Source organism: Periophthalmus magnuspinnatus, chromosome 8 (assembly GCF_009829125.3).
Source record: "Periophthalmus magnuspinnatus isolate fPerMag1 chromosome 8, fPerMag1.2.pri, whole genome shotgun sequence".
NCBI classification, from domain to species: Eukaryota; Metazoa; Chordata; class Actinopteri; order Gobiiformes; family Gobiidae; genus Periophthalmus; species Periophthalmus magnuspinnatus.
This window is the reverse complement of record NC_047133.1, coordinates 12,860,622-12,884,843: the sequence shown is the minus strand read 5'-3', so window position 1 is coordinate 12,884,843 and position 24,222 is coordinate 12,860,622. Positions and strand designations below refer to the sequence as shown.

Sequence of the window (24,222 nt, the reverse complement as noted above, 5' to 3'; positions counted from 1 at the left end):
TACTACTCCCACCGCCCACGCACATGCATACTAGACTAGACTATTGCAGGACTGTTTCCAATCATTTCCATAAATAAGAAAGTTTCAAATGTTCAACTAACTAATTTGAAATATAGTATTCTGAGTGCAGTTGTTAAGTGATGACGTCACTTCTGGGTCCAACGGGCAACTTCACAGCAATTTTTTAGCTTTGCTTTTCATCAAACAAGAGACGACTGCCTTTCAAAAGTGTATGTTTAACTACAAATTGCATCAAATATGTAAATAGTGTAGTAATATTGCATAATGTGTGACAGCTCGTTGAGTTTAGCAGTTATAGGAGCAAATTTGACCATACTTCTGACCACGAGTATCAAAGCAACTAAAGAGCTATTCAGGATTGACGCTGTTGAAGGTAACGTCCCCTTCCCAGCGTTCCCTGTTAAGCCATATCTTGATTTACAGAAAAAATAACCAAATAAAAACACCAGTATCACATGGAGCGGGTTAATACGAAACATTTGAGCTCGACGGCAGAAGCTACAGAGAGAAAGTGAATCGGAGGCGGAGGCGATGCAGCAGGAAGCGTGCACAGGCCCATTTCCAATTTGAAACGCGGTTGATGGATGCATCTTGGACCCAGAAGTAACATCACACTTAACAATCTCATAACGCATGCTCCCAACACTGGAAATATCTACGTTTAATGCCATTCCGTGACATTCCAAATATCACAATATCTAAAAAAATGACAGTGGAGAGACAAATAATAAATTAAACTGTGAAATGACTTTGCACATGTAACAAAACACTAATGAAGACTGATGTATTATTGGTAAAGGTGCACTATGTAGCTCTTCTCACACATACTGCTGTCACATTATGGCACTACATATATGTATCGTCATGGAGACAAGCAGGTGACACCAATAGTCCACGTAACAGATCAGATATGTGGAGGGGCGAGCCCAGTCACGATTAGAATGCATGTCCTTCTTTCTTCCGCACTACACAGGAGTTTTTTGAATAAATTTAAGAGCTACGTTTAATGCCATAGTGTTGAATATTCCAAGCAGAGCAACAACATCACCATGGAGACAAGCTGGGGATTGCTTGTCTCCATGGTGATGTTGTTGCACTGCTTGAAATGTTGCTAGAAAAGTCACATACTGCACCTTTTTTTTTCTAATATAGCATTTTTAAAACAATAAAAAGTAACATGGTGATCTATATATGTAATGTGTTAGCAGTTACTACCCCGCAAGTGTAATACTCCCTTTAAATAAAAAAAAAAAAAACTGAACTTTTACATATCCACATCAAACATTACAGGTGGATGGCTTGTTTTCAACACTTGATAAACTGCTTGTCCTGTAAAATATATTCTAATGCCCATTGTCAGAGTATACTCTAAACATATCCCAATTGTATACTTCTTGCATATTAATAAATAGTTTAGCAATTTTCTAGGCATAAAACACAAACATCTTCCTCTTTTCCACCATCTGCAAAAACATTACAACGTCAACAGTCAGTAGCCTGCCCAAAGGAGACAATGAGAGCAGAATCTGTCCTTGTTTAAGGAGGTCTGCATAGATAATATACAAGACACGTGGGTATGACTTCCATAATACGCCCATAGGGGGAGCTCTCCACTCAGGTCCAGTCATTGAGCTGCTCCCAGGCTTCTCTTGGCTCACGTGGGCACTGAGGACGAAGACACAAGTAGAGAATTAGTCACATGTAACAGGTTTGAGGGGACATTTTAAATCCTGTTATGCGGATGGTCATGAGAAGGTCAGTAACAAAGTGTAAGCATTTTTTAGTAGCTATGAGTATTTTTTCCCCAGTTTCTGTACATCTGTGTCATTTAAAGGTGTTCTATGTAACTTTTTTGGTATGGATCCACCACCTACTTGTCTTTATGTTATTGCTTTGCCTTGGCTCATGTCAGACTGATATGTAAAGTACTATGAATTGAGCTTTTTTGATCTGGGATGACTCTGAATCACTTGGGAAAAGGCGGGATGTCACGGCGAATACTCAAATTTGATTGGTCGAAGCCTCACAACAGCTGAACTTCTATTAAATTCAGTTGACAGAAAAGCACAAACATCTTGTCCACAAATGCACAAAGCTCTTACCTTCTGCACATTTTTCACAAAGAAAGTAGTCTGTCGGTGTCACCATGTTTGTTTTGTTTTGGCGCTTCATCTTTAGCTTACTCCCAAACCTCAATCCTGCGCTGGTATCAAGTCTTTTCCTCTATATCAATGTCTAAATAGGGTTTTATATTTCTGTACGGTCACAACACTACGCAGTACGGCATTAAACACATCTATTTTGCATTTACAGATGTTTTTATTGCTCATGAAAATCTTATCACATGCATCGTTACCGTGAACGGGCTTTTCTCTCCATGGATCTAAAACTTCGTCTCCATAGAGATAGAAAAGTTTAATGCCAAATGTGGAACAACAGGCAAAGCAATAACTCATCCATGGAGACGAGTATGTGGCTTCATCAGGTACGTTTTAATGAGGAGGAAATGGTCAACCACTTGGCTAATGCAAAACTTGAATTGGAAATTTTAGTTTTTCTTGGTCTCATATTATGCAAAGTGAGCCATTTCAGCTTCAGCATAATGTAACAACATGCTCCAGTAATCAAAAAACATGCCCGTAGTTGTATTTTGGTTTCATTCAAACTAATACTTCTGCATATTTAGACAACTCCTTGCCCCGAAAAGTCCAAATTATTCTTCGAAACTGCATGCTTCATGTAACTTGTGGCTCAGGGCTCATATTGTCACCACTATAATTCCGCCTTACTAATAACTGCCATTGTTAGCCTAATTTAAATGGTTCCACACTCCACTGTCACCAGGTGATTGTGCAGTTTGACTGAAAAAAGTTGCAAATTGGAAGGTAGACTAAAATATGTAAAGAGCGTTTCTAGGAGAAAGTGGGGACTGCTGTACAGAGGTGTGGAGTACTCAGTCACATTATCAAGTAAACTATCTGAGCAACTGGTCATCAATTAGCAGCATTTCAGTCAAAGTTGTGGGTACTTCTTCCCCCTGTGAGAATACAAGTGACAAAAGCTAATTCCTCAGGTGTCCAAGTAGGTTCCAGAGCAAAAGAAAATTTAATTCTGTCAACTGGACAAAAGTTTTGTAGTAAATACATTTTGACATTCATCCAAGTGGCTTCTTCAGTTCAGGGGCCTCATTCATGCAGCTCACTTTCACGCTATGCATTGCGCCCCCTGCACCACATGTGGGATACTAATATATTTGCAAGCTAGATTTGTATGGAAAAAACCCCATCTCTGAACAGATTTAGTTATGTATGCTTGTGGCTGCACGATCTGCGAGAACAATCACCGGTGCATGTGTGCGTTTTGCGTGTCGAAGTTCATGATGTTTTTAAGAAATGTAACAAACTGGGAATATAGTTATACCACAGCATGTTGCTAGTAGGCGTCAATTATTTCAAATTATAATCCGGTAGGAAATGTTTGTATAATTTTCTTGTAAACTGAAAGCATCACCATAGCAACGAGACAGTAAAAGAGCGGGCTGTGACTGCACCGTAGAAATCATAGAAGCCGCTCCAGTTTGGACCATATGAGGTGGTTTGGATGTTTTATGTTATGGTTTTTCTAGCACCATTTTAAATATAAGTGGCCACAACCGTATGCCACAAAATGGATTTACTCAAATAATTTAAGACTGAAATCAATGGTGATAATAGTTTTAAATACCTTTATTACCAATATAAAAGTTTATTCTGTAGTCTTAACTGCATTTTAACTGACATTTTGACATATATTTGCTCATGGGCAGTAGACATTTCCCCGCAGATCATGCAGCCACAGTGCTCACTAGTGTCCCCTATGTCCACTGTCTGTAACTACAGAGAAATCATCAGTAAACAAAACAAGAATTTAGGCTCCAATACGCTAAGTTGCTGAACACAAACTCAATTAAATCCTAGCAAGTAAAAAGCTGTTAGTGTTAGCTTGTTAGCACTTTAGCCATACATTTAGTAGCCTGTTTGCGCTAAAGCCAAGAGGAAATAAGTCAGTGTTATTGCACTTCAAAACATCATTAGACTAACTGCATGGCCACGGTGTTACTCTCTGTCCTTTAAAATAAAAAAATAATTTGTGATTGGTGTCTCATCCCTAAAATAAGCCAGCATGTGATCAGGGATTTCTGCAGAATCAATGAACAAAGTACTAAACTTTGAAGTGAGAGAAATTTGATAAAATACGGATGAGCTCCTTCATTTCACACTGAAAAAAAACAACAAAGAAATCTGTTTGCATGATGATTGGTTTGGGCTTGAGCGTGGGAACCAGACTGATATCCCCCTGTGTAAATAGTACTGAAAGATTTAATTCTGGATTTGCCAGCCATGTAATTTGAATCAAACGTTTTATGTAATTTTAAGTGTAAAAAACAAAACAAAACAAAATGTGTTCATTCTAGTGCTCAGTTCCATCATACCTAATAGTAAAATGAGTTTATGGTAACTTCACATTTTTACACTTATCGTAAAATAACACAAATTGTGTCATTTGACTTCTTATTTCTCCCCTTTTTATGCCAGCCACACACCCCATGCATTGACACAGGGTAACTGATTGTTGATCCAGACCCTAGAGTCCTTTGGCTAAGATTCAGCACTAATTATATTAGCATACACTTCAAACAAAAGGTATGCTAATCCTGCCCTGAATCCACCCTGTTTACTGTAAAAAGAAACACGCAACAGTAAAATCCCATAGTGATTTATATTGTGAAAATGTATGGCAATTGAGGTTTTGGACATTTTCGGGAATATGTCGTAAGTTATGGAAAATTTAATTAAAGTACCTGTACCTAATTTCAAGCCATGAGTCAGGAGTATGTTTTAGTTTAAACTTTTAGCCCCGCCCACTTAGTCCTGTCTGCCGCTGTGATATCGCACCATGACACGGGAACAACTGTCAGGGGTAGTTTTTTTTTTTTTTTTTTTTTTTTGTCTTTCTTGAAAACACATGATAGAATGACATTTTTAGGATAGTATCAGGCAATTGGTTTCCCATGATTCTTAGCAACAATGTACCTGATGAAACCTGGTGAAAAAGTTGAACTCTGTATTAGTTACTTCCTGAGAAAATGCTCAGTAAAATGACTAGACTGTATTTCAGTCTCAATTTGATTCTTGTTCAGCAGCTTTTGCCATACAGTGCTTGATGTAAAGAGCTTTACCTTGTGTAATACCTCAATCGTCCAGGTATTTTACTAAGCATTTATCTTGGTAAAAATTAATTAAAATCATGCACAGGCCTTATAGCTTACGTGCAGCTCCAAACAATTGACTTATTCAGAAATAGGTTTATGAATGAATGACACACTTTTAACCAGAAACTTTGAGAGAATCTTGACTTTTTAATAAAGTTCAGTTTTTGCTTTCAGAACATGTTCACAACATTCCATGAAGTCACAGGGACAGGTAGTTCTTTGTGAAGGACACTGCAGATTACCTAAATGACTTTTGTCTTTTAGTTTTGCAAGGACTATTCACTTTAATAACCATCACTAACTAGTACTATGTTGATTTTATAAGGTTTTGCTTACCCTCTCTTTGCAATATTAGGTTTTCAAGGTAATCATAAGAATAAAGCACTGGATTTATATAGTGCCTTTTGAGAAAACCTAAGCACTTAAAAATGCATTACTCATTCAGTGTATAGCTGTACACATATTACATGCTCTTCCCTAGAGTCAGCCATTTAAATTTGTTCACTGGGTTTAAATGAGCCTGGTACTCCGCGTGCTGCATCACACAATGTACTAGGGCTGGAAAAGATGCATAATTTAGATCCGTCTTCTCCAAACCTTTTTCCTTAGTTTCACATTTCCAGTACCCCCTATCTTGGGTACTAGGTAAAAAGATCTTAGTAGTATATTGTCAATTATTACTATTACTAGCCTCCAATGTAATCTTCAAGTTCAAGCTGTATATAAGATTTTGATAATAAATGTGACCTTTCTGTGTCCTGAGATACAAGGTAAACATGTTCAAATCAAATATAGCGTTTACTCATAACAGTTCTAAAGCTGATTGTAATAATACTAAAAAAAAACAACCTTGGGCGAGCATCATATTCTGTTTATTTGGTATCTCAATGATTATCCACTTGAAAGACTGAATGTGAGCTTTCAAATGAAGTCTGTCCATATACTGAGTCAGAAAAACTTGTCTGTGTCCTCCATCTGCAGGTTAAGGCTCTGGCAACTCAGGTTCAGTTGTGATTATAATACCTTTTTAAAAACAGTACGAGCACAGGCTACATGCAGTACATTAAAATATTGTCATTTGCTACACAGAATCGATACAGATCTAAATGTGCGGCTGTGCACTGCTGCGTTGATATCATTTTAGCTGGATTTAAATTGTCACGCCAAACAAATTGATCATTTTATTTCCTGTTTTTTGGATGCTGACAAGGCCAAAGTCACACATGGAAAGGTCACATTGAGTGCTGGGAATCAATAGTAGCCAACTGTTATTTGAAATGATCTTTTAATGATGGTTTGAAGAATTTTATTTTGAAGTTCTTAGAAAACCTCAGATTTGCATAATATGGGACCTTCTGTACGTACTTCTATCATTACTGTGATATGCATATGAATAATGTTTTCTGTGTGTATACTCATTCATAATTCATAATGCGAGTGTTGACATTCCCCCCATCGTTTTGTGTCCTGTCCTTTGAGGCATACCCAAGGACGTGCTGCTGTATCTCGCCCACTGGAGGGTGCTGTATCCGGGCTTGTCTGTAAGGGTGGCGCGTTGTGCCAGAGCGCCCCCTATGGTCCCTCCGTTCCTCTGCAGAGACGTGCACCTTCCGTACCCAGAAAGCAGGTTCGAGGAGCTGTGAGCATGGGCTAGATCCCCGGTGTCCAGCGCTGCCCTTCCATTCACCAACCTCCCGTTTGGAACGCCATTTAACTTCCGATCGTCTGCGTATATCATCCCGTTGGAATAAGATAGCTTTGACAAATCCGTAGAAGCTGGTTTACCGTTTAATCGACTGTGAAATGGAGACCCAGGGATGTCTTTCTTTCTAAATCCTGGTTTGAAAAATGACAAAAGATTTTCATGGCTGTTTCTGTCATGGACGCTAAATCCGCTCTTTTCCTCAGGATCTAGAACCATGTGTAACAAGTCTTTTTGCATCTTGTTAGAGACGCCATTTTGAATTCGGGTTCTTCTAAGAGTAGAATCGCGGCTCGCTGGGGCACTCTGGCTGAAAGCGTTGTCTAACATAACTTGTTTTGGGAAGGCGAAGTCTAAAGTCCTTCCGTGGTCAAGCCTTTTGGAACATCTCAGCGCGTTCTCAATGCAAGTTCTCCTCTCTCCTTCTGGAATCCGTGGCGACTCCATACTCGCGCTAACATTGCTACTGTTCAGAGAATTGAGCCCTGACTGCAACATTCTTCCATGGGCAGTTCTTAAAGGAGGGGTAGTCACCAGTGATACAATGGGCTCTTGTGTGCATCGTGGTCTCCGTCCAGATTCGAGATACTCCACGAGCTCACCGGGCTGGGGAGGTGGAGGTGGGGTCTGGGGGCGGGTCTTGAGGCGGTCTTTGGATGCCAAAGACCAGCGGAGTGGGAGGACCCTGCTGAGCGGATCCTTGGACTTAGTGGGGGAGCGCATACTTACACTTCGGCCGTTTGTTCCACGGACGAAAGGCTTGGTGTCAAAGCCATCTAAAAACAGCATTAGACAAAGGCATTACTACAACTACAGCCTGAATGAGCAGTGTGTAAGATTTCGAGACAAAATGAGAGAAAATTTAAAGATACACAGAAACTCACAATGACATGCTGGAGTTACGGATGAACTGGGTGCAGTCTGAGAGAGGCCCAAGAGTACGTTAAAAGACCGGATTGAGACGCAGTATCGATAAGACGAGAACTATCAATAAATCCTTAATGATACAGTACCCTCCCCAGTGTAAAATAACTCCTGAATTTTCCATCGTGCAATGCGTGATCAGTTCTGACCAATCAATGCTCGGGCTCCCAGTTCAAAATTCAACTTCATGAGTAAATAGAGAGAAAACCCACACCAAAAAATCCAACCTTTGTGAAAGCTGCAGCCGTCCTGTTAGCGAAATACAAGCAGTTTGAAGTCACCAAAAAGGGAGATTTCTTCAGGATAGAGGGGGCCTCACTTCACTCCTCTTATTATAAATCTATGGTGGGAACTGGTAGAAGATCCACATGTGCCTGCTAATCCTCCAGCCTTTGAACACACTCATACATTTGCATTATCAACATGTCGAGTATGTGTAACCTGAGGGAGAATAATTTACATACATTTGAGTGCTGCTGGTAAGGATCAGCTCTTGCATTAGTTGCAGTTACTAGGGCTATGTCATTGTAAGTTTCATGCATCAAAATTGTACTAAGCTAATGAGGTCTCGACTCAGATTATTTGGTTTTCCATGGTTGTTCTCTAATCCTACACACTGCACTGTGTTAAAGAGCATGTGTTAAGTACAAGGGTTCTAAAGCAGCAAGTAATAGAGCAGTTAAAGCATTTTGTTTAGTGATGACTGTGATATGAGCGTAAATATAAAAATGGGATGCTGTAAAATCTAATTAACACAAAGATATTTTATGATGTTTTACTTCCAACGGTACAGAGGGCCAATCAGAGGACAAATGATCATAGGGTAGAAAGGTTTCATAATTGGAAAATGGTATCAAATAGTACGTTTTGTCTCCTATCCAGAAGTTATTTTCAATTTGATGATACCGGTCTGACACTATATTTGTACTACAAATTGCACATTGGACTGTACATTTTCAAATCAACTCTTCTCCCCTTCGTTAACATGGGTCATTATGCAAAAGTGATTTTTTGGGGCTTTCTACCATGTCATAACATTCCCTCATCAAAAAAAAAATCAATGCCTGAAAATGTCATCCATGCACATTTCAGTAATCAAGCACTCCCCCTCCATGCTCCCACACGAAAATTCTCCATACATATACAAAAGCGTGATACAAAACTGCACACAAAAAACTATAGCATCAAAACAATAAAAGGCAACAAAGATGGCTGTGTAGACCCTCAGTCGTCCAGGTCTGATCCATAGCAAACAAAGTTAAATCTGTCAACTGGACAAATCTTGTAGGAGTGAAGACGTTTCGCTGATCATCCAAGCCGCTTCTTCAGTTCTGGTCAGAATGCTGGTGGCCACTGCCTTTAAATCTATCTAAAAGGCAACAAAGTGATCTAACTATATCACATCAGACCATAGTGTCAGACCAGTTCCATCAAATGAAAATGGAAAAAAAAAAGATTACACCAACTAATATTCAATATATAAATACATGTTATTCAGCTGATAAAATTTGAAATAAATAGATAGTAAAATAATTATCTAAAGAGAAATATATACCAATTAAATACTTTATACACAGTCTTGCTATGTAGTACTTATTTTAACCACAAACCCTTTTCTTTTACATTTACAGCATCCCAACTTTTTTGTTAAATTAAGTTGCAGTTTTAATGCACTCCCAAACTATTCCCATACTTACTGGTGTCTTCTGACTTGTAAGGTTCGTCGCCAAATACTGGTAGCTCGGGGGACTCTGGTGCTGCGGTACTGCCCTGGGGTCCCCCGGACAGTGCCCCTCCAGACCCCACACTGTCCCTCTCACTACTGCCCCCTGTCAGCCGAATCAGCCAGTGGTCAGACGCCGACGAGCTGGTGGAACCTTTAAATACATAACACATTTTCATGGCTCAAAGTGATCAAATATCTGGCATGTTCCAATGTTTTTCATGCATTACTCTTACCCAAAAACAGATGTATTGTATAAACAGCTCTTGAGGTCAAAATGCTGTCCGATTCCAATTGCAAAACATTTTAATGCCCCAAAATCAGGAAGTGAATGTTAGCATGGTAGCAGCTCCGAGAGTGTAAAAATTGCTTATTAACTCATCATGGTGAATAATTAGGATGCTCAGAATGCATAAGGTAAGTGAAGAATAACTTCAAACTGTTTAAAGTGAACTAGTTCAGTTTTTCATGTTTTAATACAGTAAAAATCAAGTACAGGGCTTGGAAGTGCAGGGAAACAGCCATTTGCTAGAGCCTGACAGAAATAGATTCGTTTTGGAGAAACCAAAAGCAGAGTCCAACTACAAACATCGTTCAAATTCGCCAGTGCATTTGCCTTTTACTTTAAATTCATGGCATAACTGTGCACTTGTTGAATACCGAGCAGCTGATGAGTTCGTGCAAATGAGGAAAACACACAAAAGCTTTTATTTTTAGAAATTTTCCTTGAATGAGTCACTTGCGTCAGAGGTGGGTAAAAATGGTATTGGCATGTTTATCCCATTATAGTGCCCGGATACTTTTACCATACTGTACCAGAGCAGTACTTAGTTTAGTATTCAACATGTGAAAATATCCATTGATTTAAAAAAGGCTAACTAAAAATCCAAGTTCTATACATTTCATAAGGCCATTGTAAAAATGCGAATGCTATTTTTAATCATTAGTGAAGATTAGTGAAGATCATAGCATTAGACGAGCAACACATACCAAAAATAACATAGTTTGTGTTTAAGAAGGTATTATGCAAAATTGACTTTTCAGAGCTTTCTACCATGTTATAAAGTTGTTCCCTCATCAAAACCAGGCCTGAAGAGGGTTTTTTTTTTATGTCATCCATGCATGTTTCAGTAATCTAGTGATCTCTCCCGGGCCCCTTTCGAACCCTTCTTATGGCTAAGCAGTATTATTCTGTCCTTTTCTCAGCCCACAAGCCATTTTTTCATAAATATACAAAAGCAGGATGCAAAACAATACACTACAACTTCACAAGCCTGATGTGCAGTACTTTCATTAGCGAAATGCACAGGAAAAAGGGAGGGGAAACATGAAAATACATTGTTTTTGTCGAATTATCAAAACAATAAAAAGGTAACATAATGATCTGAAAATGCTGTATGTTAGTAATTAACACCCCATAGAAGTGTAATACCCGATGACCTATTAGCAGCGTGTTTCGGCAGACTCTGTGTTGTCAACTGCCAAAGGGGCGGTCACAGTTGCGGTTTCCCACACATTTGCTCTTTGAAAAAAGTGGCCAGACAGAAGCTGGAGAAGAGAATGAGTACCTGCCAAAGTTAGTACAAGCCAATGACTGGCTTCAGGAGAGGAAACGACAGGAGGAAACGAGAACTAAAGTGACTGCTGACTGTGTGAAATTGAAATCCAAAATGCTAGATTTAATCAGGTGAGGGAGAGAGAGCAAAGGTATGAAAAATTTAGAAACACGTGGTACTGGAATAGGTCAAATATACCCCCTCCACCCCATCGGTACTCTGTGCCACCCACTGCTACTGTTTTGAGGCTCTGTAGTTTTAAAGCAAGTAAAATCCAAACCCTTCTTTAGACACTGTTATAGGCTACAAAATAATACTGAACTGTTTTGTTGGGTGCTAAAGTCATTAATAGACTGTACACATTTTCTCCAATTAGTGAAAAATACATCTGCTTTTTTGGCAGGCAAAGTCCTTAATCATGTCTGCAAAGCCTTTCTGTTGAGCCAAATCATATTCTTAAGACATTGTAGTCAGATAGTTTGTCACACCGGTAAACTGGACTCAAATGCAACACGAAGTGAACCGTCAAATGTTTCAAACTACAACAGAAAGTGTCCTTTAAGCAGGTAATTCAGAATATGCTAAATCAGGGACTAAACAACTGAGGAATAAAGTCTTATTTAATGTCAACGAAAAGCTCTTCCACACTGGGGATTCAAATGGGGAAATGGGCTGGACCAATAAACTCAGGAACAGGTAACTCCAACAGATATAAATGCAGGCACAGAATTGCAGAAATGCAAACAACAGAATATATCAGAGGAGCTTGAAAGTTGCTCTTGTCTAGTCAACAATCTAGCAAGAACTAACTGAACAGAAGCAGTATATATAGGCTCCCCTGAGCTGATTAGCACAATGAGAGGCAGCTGCTGGGAAACCAGGGAGGTAACAAAAGAAGGGCCGGAACAGGCTGAAAAATGGAGCCGGACTGAGGAAAGAAAACAAGCAAACAGGTAGAACTATGACATAGTTCAGTCTTTGTTCACCCATTGTGTTCCTTACTCTACTTTTTATTGTTAGTTCAGAGAAGGAGTAAAGACTACATTAGGGAAAATTAAGTATAGTTCATGACAAAATTAAAAAAAAACAAAACTGCACAAGTTTTTACAAGACCACAGCGGTAATTTTTGTGTAATTCCATCATTTGATGTTTTCCTAGTTTTGAAAGAAATCCAAAGTATTAGCACAATCTTTAGTAAGTTCCCTGTCTCTGTTATAAAGTGCTTGTTGATTTGCCTATCATCAAGAAAATCAAGTTTCTTAAAAACCTTTTTAGGTGTGTGTATATCTTTATTGTCGGTTACAGCAGTACTGTCGGGTTAAAAATGGTGAGATTGAACCAGGGTCTAACAGAGTCTAAAGAAGGTGAGCTTGCACCAATGTTTTATATCACTCTCACTGTGGGAGTTAACATTCTATAGATAAGAAATTTAAAGCACAATCGAACAATGTGATTGGATCAGGAAGTCGAACAATGTGATTGTATCAGTCTATAATACCCAGAGTGGGGTGATATATGGCTGCTGCTGCATGGCCAACAGAACGTTTTTCACCATTATAAGAAAGCAAGCAATAATACATTTATATATTGTCCACATGAGCCTCTGGCTCTTATGCTTTAGAGTGCAAATGGGTGCAGAGCTGTTGCGGCGACTGAACGCACTTCACAGATATTTAATACAAACGGATTCAGAGAACATATTAAACCCAAAGCTGAAACCAGATCTGATGCAACCTTCTGTTACAATTTGCTTACAGCGTGAACTCTTTCCAAGACTGTGTTCCAAAAGACTCACAGCAAAGCATTCTCAAGTCTTTATATTTTAATAACAAGTTCACGCGCCTCCTGTCTGCTTGAAGCCCTTTGTTTCTCATCCTCAGATGTTTTTTATTTAGGCCCATCTCAACTATTTTATGATCTGAATATAGGCAAAAAAACAAAAACAAAATCCAAACATCGTGAAAGCTTTGTGCACTGTCAGTCAAACACGAGTAGTTTGTGTTTACATTATGTAATATATGCAAAAGCAAAGTTTCAAGTAAAGCAAGCTGGCAAAATACAGTACAATGAAGTTAAGCATCTGCAATGTGGATCAACATGTTGAGTTTGCACAGCTCAGAAAAAAATACAAGAAATACAGGGAGTATAGTAAAACTGACTCTACAGACAGGGGACTGTAATGTAATATTTTAGGTTCACAACTGCTGTCCGTAGTGGAAAGCATTTGATTTTCTGTCTGGTAGACCATTTGCAACACAGTTAAATCATTTCATCATTGGTGCTGTGGTCATATCCATTGACTAAGATGTTGGCGGTGCAATTCCAGCTCCAACAGACTACAGGCTATCATTGTGTCCTTGAGCAAGACACTTAACCCTCCTCATGTCTGCGTACACCGGTGTATGAATATGTGTGTGAATGGGTGAATGTCTTGATGTAAAGCACTTGAAGGTGGAAAGGCAGTATATAAAAATGTGATCAGCTACCATTACATGATTTAGAGACGATAGAAACAAAAATGTGCCTTCTGTGCCTATGCTGTTGACTATGACCTGCCTCCTACACTAACAGCTCTCTACTGGGCCTTTTGGGAAAGAGCAATGACTGTTTTGGTTCTATTTGAGGAGCTCACAAAAAAGTCAGTTCATCCCTTCTGTCACAGTCCCCAAGTGCCATTTGCCTAAGGAAGAAGACACAGACTCTGGGATCTAAACTATGAAAACAACCCCGCTGCAAGCTGTGGACAAGGATTCAGTCACTGCGTATACAAGCACGCCGGGAAAATCGAGAAACTGGCCTTATCCAATGTAAACCAAATTTTTCTAAATGTATGAACATAACAGTGGAAGAAACAGCCAAGAAAATATTAGACATGTGTTTGGACGTTTACTCACTTGGATTAGATCAGCAGTGATGACAAAACATGGCCTCTCCACCAATGCACCCACCGAGCACATGTTGCTTTGGTTTTGGTCATTGATCTATAATAAGAACCGACAGACACTTTCCCCTGTCCCCATGTGAGATCGACTAGTGGCAGCTCCTTAGGTACTGCAGCGCCCAGAAAGAATCGTCCCATAGAGCACAATGCATTTTTTGGGAACTCAACCTGCCCTTGTTCGGCTGACAACATGAACTTTTTAAATTTTTTTAAATCCTCAAAGTGCCTAAAAGTTAGCTATATGGAAGAATTTTGACATTTCACACCAATGAGCACAGGCTATTAAAAAACTACTCTTCTGGTTAATTTTCCAGATGCAGGGACTATGGAAGTTAACTGCAGCTAAATCTGGTATAAACCATCTCTGCTGTTATGAGATTAATATGTTTGCACATGGCCCCTGTTAAAATCAATAAACTAAGCTATATTATATGTATGATACTTGTTTTGATTAGTAACTACAGATACAAAGTTTAGTCCTCACACTAACTTAACTAACAACTAACTTAACTAACAAGCACCTGAACATCCCATAGCCCCTTGCTCGCACATATTCAGTTCTTTGACCTGCTGGTGACTGGGACAAGAGTGGTCTGTTAGATTTTCCGGCAAAAGCGATGTGAATTTGGTTGTTTCACGCACTCTTATTTCTCTGTGCATGTAAACGTAATGAGTCTATGCTCTTGCTACCACCTTTTTGTGCTGTTTCCCCCCTCCCGTCTGTGTCTGTGTGCTTGGAGCTGGGTGGAGATTCTGGCATCACCCTCACCAATTTCATCACCCACTATTCACCTGCAGCCCATCACCAATCAAGCTTCAACCTCTGGACTACAATGACTCTGCTCATTTCTCCACACGCTGCTAGATTGTCCGTTTATCCTCCCGAGATCCCGTTTTTTGGACCCACTGATCACGTCAGCCTCCGACCCAACTCCCAACACCCAGCCTTTGCATTTTCTTTCAAATAAACCATGTAAAATTTCCGAGTTACATGTCTGCACCTTTTGATCCACCAATCATTACGACAGATCTGTAAAATTCAACACCACATTCTCAGTAAATCCTTGCTGGAGCTTCACATTGAATTTAATCAGTGCTTGGTCTTTATCGCCTAAAACTGACAATTTGTGTATAAGTATAGGCCGGAGCATATCACTGAGCCCAAGCCTTGTGATAAACAAGTATTTCTGTCATCAGCATGAAAATGTGCGTATAGTAATGGACTTACTTCACGAAGGCCTACCCTAAAACAAAGACTCTCTGATGTCCCGTCAACCATTACTTGTTATACTAAAAAACAGAAATGCATGTATACACTATTTGTGCACTGCTTTTCTGAAGAGGTGCAACTCGGCCAACCACAAAACTGACAGAAGGAGGTGGTGACTGTAGGAGACAAGTGCACAAAAACGAGATAAAAGGCTGCACAGGAACAGCGGGTTCAAATGTTTCATCAGTATGTCAGTATACCTACAGGCATCGGGATGAAAAAAATAAGAAACGTCAAGGACAACCTCAGAGCACGATCCTGTGTTTCATATGTTTTTTCAGAAATCGCTTGTGAACTTAAGAAATCCAAGTCTTCACTTTTACCTCTATGGGGTATTGACTCGCTAACATGTTACCTTTTATTGTTTTGAAAATGTTACATTATTAGTATTGACATTGTTTTCGCTTTCGTTTTTGAGTCTCCTCTCACTTTTCTCTCCGTGCCCTCCCCCCATTGTGCATCCCGCCAATGAAACTACGTAAAGCGCATTGCATCAGGTCTCTGAAGTTGTTGTGTACAGTTTTGCATCATGTTTCTGTATATTTATAGAAAATTGTCGTGTGGAAGCATGGATGACGTAGACTTGTGGGCGGAGTCTTATGGCTAACCTTAAGGAGGGTTCGAACAGCGCCTGGGAGAAATGGCTTAGATGACATTTAAAACCTCTTCAGATGTATTTTTGATGAGGGAACAACATTATAACATGGCAGAAAGCTAAACAAAAAAGCTTTTAAGACATGAATAGAGAGCTGTGTGGGCCTTATAACCATAATAGCCTGTATAAGATGCGTCTTTGATTGTTGATTCTGATGAAATCTATGCTATTTCTGAGTTCTCTGTTATTTTTTTCCCCCTTTGTTACTCATAAGTAGCCAGAATCAGGGAGAGGATATGGCTCCAAACCCACGTCATTGTAAAGTTTTGTCAAATTGATAGCTCCTGTCCAACTACTGTGCAGATCAACTTTTTCAATTATTTTTTGTGTTTAATTACATGAACTGTATTAAAGTTTTAAAGAAGTTTGTCTGCTGTCCTTCGCATAAAAATACTGAGCCAAATATTTGCTCTTGCAGGTCAAGGAGCAAAAACAAACTTCCTGCATCTTAACTTTGTATTATTATTATTATTATTAAAAGTTGTTAATTTAACTTTATAAATAAAATAAAATGTGTTTTAAATGATCAAATGCCTTATTGGTGTAACTGCAGTGGTCTATGCTGCACAAAAAAATTCACATCTGACTCTCTAGTCCACTTTTTTGCCTTGTATTGTTGTGATCAGGGGAAAAAGTAACGCCTATGTAGCTTTGGATGTAACAGAATCAGACTGCGTCCATTGGAAGTGAAGTGCCTCTGACTCATACTGTCTCTATAATGTACCTACCGCTGACAGAGGAGCTGGCTGACCACACCGGTATGGAGTCCCTGCGCTGGTAGAACAGAAGGTAGGCCCAACGTGTGCACACCTCCCCTTCCGTCACACTCTCCACGCTGCTGTCGTCAAAACTGTACCACTGGCCGTCCACCGAGTTCCGACAATAGGCTGAGGAACAAGAGCACGCGGTCGTCAGCGGGTGGGACTTTGTGGTTTTCAAGGTAACAATGTCCCCATGACAGTAACAAGCGACAGTAAATATAATATAAAGGGTGTGTTTTTGAAAAGGCAGGCTGCATACAAGGATATTTTTAGCACTGATTTTCAACCAGTGTGTATAATTTGATAATGAGAGTGTGCTATAGAAGGTTTTAACCAACAATGCTGTGCCGCAACTCAAAAACGATTGTAAAACACTGATTTATAGCACATTAATCACTGATGGAGACAAGTGGATATTGACAAAAATCTTGATCTTGATATTTGAGTGCATTATAGTGAGACAATAATGCATCAAGAACATGCTAAAATGTGCCTGTAAATGTTAAGGTTCAAGTCGAGCACAAAACATGAATGGAATGTAAAATTAATCATATCATTGCAGAAACATTGCTTTATATGACATGTGTCAAACTCAAGGCCTGGGGGCTAAATGCGGAACGCCACGTCATTTTATGTGGCCCGCGACAAGGTCAATTAAAATGACCTTGTCATGTAATGTCAGTTTATCAGGAGATACGCAGTTACAGTCATATTTTTTTACATCTAAACGCATATGCAATGTTTGTAGTCAAGTAATAAGTTAAAAAAGCAGTACAATTTATTTTACATTACATTCAGTTACATTTATAAGGTTTTACAGTTACATCTGGCCCATTTTGCTGATGTGGCCCTCAGTGAAATTGAGTTTGACACCCCTGCTTTATATCCTTGCTGGAGAAAATGACCTAAAAAAAGCAAATTTCTCAGCAAATTTCTGCTTATTTTTAGGTTATTTTTAATTGTTTAAACAATAAACTTTTTATTTTTTTTAATTCTATCTCCATATCTTGCATATCTCCAAATCAACAATTCCAATTAACAACTGTTCAATAAATGAGATTTGCAATCTTTTTTGGGCCCAATATTTGTTATGGATACATTTTTTGCGCTACCTTTGAAAGCAGAATAGGTTCGTGCCAGTTCCAAGGCTGAAACCCGCATGAGGCACGATCTGTCCATATACTGAGAATAAGAAAAACCTGTATGTGTCTTCTCTCTGCAGGTTAAGGGCAACGAGCAACCCAGGTTCAGTCGTGGTTGTATAATATTTTTTTTTATACTGTAAGTGCAAAAGCTACACATAGTTCCATCAAACCACAAATACTAGCAACTGAATACCTATTGTTGTTATCAGAACACGAGAAAAAGCCTGCACAGCAACAACAATTTCTTTTAGTTCTTAGCACATGTGACTGTACCCGTGTAATGTCCTCCGTGCATGCCTCCATGGTGGTTGCACACCGCGTACAGGTCGTACAGAAACTCCGGGGGGGCAGATCCTGGGGTCCTCCTGGCGCCCTGCTTCCAGCCCGGCGTGACGTGGTGCTGGTTGTGGACCGGGTGCTTGGGCGGGTGCTGGCGGTGCTGGGGGACCACGTGGGGGGTCATGTCCAGTCCGCTCAGGGGGAAGTGTACCAGGGTGGTGAGCTTGTTCCTCCTTTCGCCCACCTGCCTGAAGCGCTTGAGGTGGAGGATGAGTATGTCCGGCAGGGTCCACAGGCTCATCTGGACCGTGCCCTGCTGCAGCTGCTTACAGTGGGGGCACTTCCACGCGTCATCTGGGGCCAGCTGAGAGGGGCAACAGAACACATAACGTATATATCTTAAAAAAAACATTATTAATATCATTACATTTATCATTACACATACATTTATATTCAGCAGAACTAAAAACTAAATCCACTTTTTTCACTACCAAACTGGGTATATGGTGTTTTAAGAGCCTTATCGTCTGTTCCTAGTAAGTTTTGGCAACTTTACTGCTTTCTGGTCAAAGTGTGTGCTGACTTCAGTGGCCTCTGCAATTTCCAGCAGTTGGTGACATTACCCACGACTGCTTTGATTACAGCCAGTAGCCAGGTGTTTGTAATTAGAAACACCTGGCTGCAGGGGCGGAGTTTGAACCCGACACTGTTCCTTATACCTCCAGACCCCGCCCCTCCTCCTCCTTCACTCTCTTCTATAGTCCACAGGTACCTCCCAGTTTAGCAGCTCTACTTCAAATGCGCTTATGGGTGAAGTTTACGTGTTCAGTCCCACTTTAAGATTTTATTAAAAGGTTGTGCTGTTTTTTTCTTCTTTGCCAGTTTGACAAAGTTCATGATTTTACTTCCTGGACTTGAGATAGATGCAGATATGACATATGTAGAGGTAATTCCGTAATTGTTGCCTAGTACAAGAGTGTTTACAAGTTGCACAAAACTAAAAAAAATAAAAATGATAACACCTTTCTTTTGTTAAATGGAGGATTAAATGTGTTCCTCGTGTGTGTCACTTGTCCTTGCAGGTTAGATTACATTTTTGGCATTGATTTGGAGGCATTACATTTGAGAACTCTAAAAATCTCTGCTACTTCTTCTATTTCTTAACTGTTACTTGACTGGACTCCAACCAAACTAAGTCATAATTAGAGCTTGTCATATGCACTGTATGAAATATCTGTCAGTCAAAATGATCTTTAATCAAATAAGAGGCACAAAAAGTGTCAAATCAAGTATCAGGCTACAACCATTAATATTAAAGTTGCACGATATAATCATTCAATATAACTTTATTTAACTGTTGTGACATATTGAAAATAAATGGGCTTTTAACCATGAGATAATATTTCTCTATAAGTATTCCCTCGTCATTAACTTGCTCAGATTTGTAATTTGATTGATTTGATTCACACATGTTTGAGTAATCCTGTATTGTCTTTAGTTGGAGGCTTGTGTGCTTCATTCATTCATATTCTATCTCCACCCACAGCCCTCTACTTAGCTATAATAGTTTGAGAAAGTAAGACTCTGCGTGAAATCTCACATAGCTGCTTTTCAAAAATAAAGCAGTTCTTCCGTGAAATGGCATTACGAAGAGGCGGGTTTATGAATTCAGCAGTTTTGAAGCCAAAGGTCCTATTTCCATTATTAAGCCGTTTTAGATCAATATCACAGTTTAAAATTAACAAAACGTAAAATAATGATCTACTTAGTATATTAAAGTTTAATATTGGATTTTGGCAAGAGAGCTCACCCTACATGCTTCTGAATTTCACTGAGGGAATGAATAAATAATGCTGTATAAAGCACTTTGAAAGTCTCCAAAACATGAAAGAGAAAGTAATATATTTCTATAAGGTACTACCTGCTAACACGTAACATATTTAGATCACCATGTTACCTTTTATTATTTTGAAAGTGCTGTATTCGCTGAAAACAACATATTAACATATTTTACAAGTCTCACTTTTGTTTGTTGATGTTCTGAGCCCCACTTCCCTTTGCTCTCTGTGCTGAGTCACTCCCCCTTCAGAGCATGAAACTACTGCACATCACATCAGGTTTGTCAAGTTGTTGTGCACAGTTTTGTATCATGTTTTTGTATATTTATGGGGAATTGCTGACTGACTTGAATGAAGGGAACATTTCAACAAGGAAGAAAGCTAAAAAACGTAATCAATTTAGCATAGTGCCCGCTCTTTAAATAAATCCAGCTTATTATTGTTCATATTTTTCCATTGGATGCCCATCTTGTAACCAGCCATTTGCACACTGTTTGAAGTGAGTTCAATCGTTCTGCAAGTTTAGATCCCAGCTGTTCGTGGGTGAATGCTTAACCCCCGACAAAATACAGATAAATCACACCAGTTTAACAATAACAAGGGTAACAATCCTATTTGCACTTTCCCTCAGTAGTTATTTATCAGGTAAAAGTGCCTTTGTAACGGCACATCCACTCACTCATGATTCATTGAGTGTTATCAGAAGTCTGCACTTACACTCACGACACAAAGGAGGTAAAAATCTATGATTCATTTGGAAAAAAGGTTGTAGTTTTTCACGGATTGTGTGGCAAATGATGGGATTAAATCAAGATCACACACAAAATGCTCTCAGTGATGGAGTGATTGTGTAGACGGAGGATTTATAAGCTGTACAAACTCAATTGATTCTGAAAGAGTTGTGCACATATATAAGATGACAAAACTTGTAATTTTTTTTGTATAGACAATTATAAAGAGTGGCAGAAATAGTCAATGCACATGTGGCATTTTGAGTCTGCCATTCATACATGCAAGTTATAAAGTAGCTCGGGCTAGATGATATGGTCAAAAATAAAATGTGTTTTGCGCATTCAAGATGATAACGATTGTATCAGTTTTAATCAGAGTCAGGAGTGACCTGTCACAGTTCTGCCGGTTTCCTTGTTTATCCCCAGTCCAGCTTCATTTCCCAGCCTGTCCCAGTCTTTTCTTTGCTGCCTTCCTGTTTTTCCCACACCTGACGTTCATGACTGTGTAGCCTATATGTTCTTCCTGTGTTCAGTTTGTGTCGCTCGATTGTTGTTTGTTCATTTCTTTTTGTTCATTTAGAAGACACACAGGCTCTGTATTGCAAATAAACCTGATGTGTTCACCGAGACAAGAAGTTTGGCTGTGTTTTTTGTGTTGCATGTGAGTCCAGTTACTACCTGCGTGACATGACCGCTGCTCTCTCAAATGGGAGAAGCTCATTACATTTATTTCAGACCAAACGTAAGAAACTGTAGACTGTCATGTTTAGTTTTGTACATTGCCATTATTTAACTTAGTATTTCTTTCAGTTCTTTTATGTACAGATGGGACTAAACTTGTCTCAAAATAAACCTCGATTTCATTTTTCATGATGCTGATTAATAAAAACAGATTCATTTGATTAATCCTTACTGGAGGAGCTGCAGACGTGAATGCAAATTAATTCGACATGCCAAGTTCTGCTCAGCGCTCACCAGCTGTTGTTTTATACAGCTATTTTTCAAGCCTTTGTCTTACTGAGACACACCAGCTTTTCTCCAAGGATAGAGTCATTGGCTGTCAAATATTCCAGGTCATGACCATGGAGATAATCATGTAGCAGCCCACCGGAAAAGTTACACTTAAATTCGCTAAACTCTCAGCTACATGCGATGATAAAACCGCCAACCTTTACATCAGAGGCATATTTGTTTTTCGTTTAGACAGACATCTTTGTTTCAGCGATATTTACCTCGACTTGTTTTGACTGCTGGCTCCGGGCCAACTCCAGAACTCGCCGCTGCCAGCCAAAACATGTCAAGGGAAGTACTTTTCTTTAACAAAGTTGTCTGCCTAAAAGAAAACCAATCGAAGACAAGATGAATGTCACCAACAGCAGTGGGCAAACGCTGTCCCATTCTCAAGTACATCTGCTTTATTTATGGAGGACATTTTTTACAGTGGTGTTCAAAGTGCTGCACAGAAGTTCACATAAAACAGGGTTCTTTATTCACCTCCACCAGTCATTATTAAAAACAGAAACAAAACATAAATACTAAAATATATCTGTCATCCAAGCTGCTTCTTCACATCTTCACTCAATAAACTTTTTAAATGGTCTTTCACGAAAATATAGAACAATAAAATAAGACAATATAATCAAATTAAATAGAGCAACTAAAAAACTCCCCCGTCACGTCTCACACCAGAACCAAACACCATCAATCGTCCAATCAGATTTGTTTATTTCGGTGATAAGGTGAAACAAAAAAGCTCATTGGTCATCTGTTATTTGCAAAGAAAGTCTGACTCCTCTCACCGCAGATTAACAAGTCACCTCCTTCAGTCCTCTCTTTGATTCTGGAGGGAATGGGTTAGGACGTCCCGGTCACGGAGGAGCAGAGGACAGAGGAGCAGAGAAGTAAAGGAGCAGAGGAGCATAGGAGAGAGGAGCAGAGAAGTAAAGGAGCATAGGAGCATAGGAGAGAGGAGCAGAGGACAGAGGAGCAGAGAAGTAAAGGAGCATAGGAGCATAGGAGAGAGGAGCAGAGGAGAGAGGAGCAGAGAAGTAAAGGAGCAAAGGAGCAGAGGACAGAGGAGCAGAGAAGTAGAGGAGCAGAAGAGTAGAGGAGCAGGTGAGAGGAGAGGACAGAGGAGCAAAGCAGAAAGGAGCAGAGAAGAGGAGGAAAGAGGAGCAGAGAAGAGAGAAGCAGAGGAGAGAGGGGCAGAGAAAAGAAGAGCAGAGGAGAAAGTGGCAGAGGAGAAAGTAGTGGAGAAGAGAGGAACAAAGGAGAAAGGAGCAGAGAAGAGAAGGAAAGAGGAGCAGAGAAGAGAGGAGCAGAGGAGGGAGGGGCAGAAGAGAGGAGGAGCAGAGGAGAGGAGGAGAGAAGAGCAGACGACAGAGAGGCAGAGGAGAGGAGGAGCAGAGGAGAGAGGAGCATGGGCTGAGGCTGAATGGTCTTTCTCGTTCTGTCTAAAATGACCCTGTAGTGAGGACTATATTGAGGCTTTTTTATATTATTATTCCAGGGCTTTTCAAATCAAGTCAGACCAGTGTCTTTGCTTTCAGATCACTGTTTTTGAACTTGCGTTTTATTAGTTTTAATGTCAAATTCAGGATTATGCAACATCCTTTCCTGCAGCCCCTGCTCTTTCTGCAAAAGTAAACTCCTCACTGTGAGACGTGTAGAGTTATATTATTTGATCTGGTGTCTGCCTCCTGAACCCTCTCTGATGTTTCCTCCGTGCTTTCCTTCCTTTGTGTCCTTTGCGCTTTGGGACACTACTTAAAATGGTACATTGGATTGACAGCTGAAAAATGGAGGATCAAGGAGAAAGATCAAGGAGAATCAAGCGAGGAAAGTGAAATGAGACACGGCCACAGAGTTTAACTCTTCTCTCGACCATGCAATTCCCAGATAGTCTCACCCACCTGTCAGTCACGCACATCTGACCTTGAGGCGCCGAACCCCGAAGAGTTTAAGAGAGATAGGAACAAGATAAAGGTCTGAAAACTGTGTATCCAAGTGTTTTGTTCAAGGACACAACAGCAGTATGGAATGGAGATCAAACTACATACCACAGATCATTATTTATACAGGGAGAGCCCAATGAGAGACTCTTTTTTTTATAAGTGTCCTGTTTAGACAATACAAACTAAACAAAAAACAGGTGTAACTGTGACAATAAAAGTCTATCCCCAGATTATTAAAATACTCTAGCAGCACCAATGCAGTAGTGGCACTCATCTGGCACCACATTTTCATCTCATATTAGAGGTGCATGTACCCCCCACAAACATAATAAGCCCCATAAAATCCCCATGTAATAATCCCTACAAATGTAATAAAACTCAATGTAATAAGCCCACAAATGTAACCATTTCCCACACACATACTACCTGTTACATCTGTGAGGGCAAAAATGTTGTCCCGCAAATGTAAC

General features: G+C 39.7%; 1 protein-coding gene across 1 annotated transcript in view; it reads right to left on the bottom strand.

Annotated features, from left to right (window-relative positions):
- Nucleotides 1–1,356: 1,356 nt before the first annotated feature.
- LOC117375315 (ubiquitin carboxyl-terminal hydrolase 43-like) overlaps nt 1,357–24,222 on the bottom strand; it is a 105,905-nt gene continuing 83,039 nt past the window's right edge. Inside the window, exons 12-16 of the mRNA XM_055223784.1 lie at nt 18,224–18,593; nt 16,773–16,931; nt 9,596–9,775; nt 6,758–7,750; nt 1,357–1,686 (exon numbers count right to left, since the gene is read on the bottom strand). Coding sequence (XP_055079759.1) covers nt 1,676–1,686; nt 6,758–7,750; nt 9,596–9,775; nt 16,773–16,931; nt 18,224–18,593 — 1,713 coding nt within the window. The 3' untranslated portion in view covers nt 1,357–1,675. The remainder of the gene's footprint in view (nt 1,687–6,757; nt 7,751–9,595; nt 9,776–16,772; nt 16,932–18,223; nt 18,594–24,222) is intronic.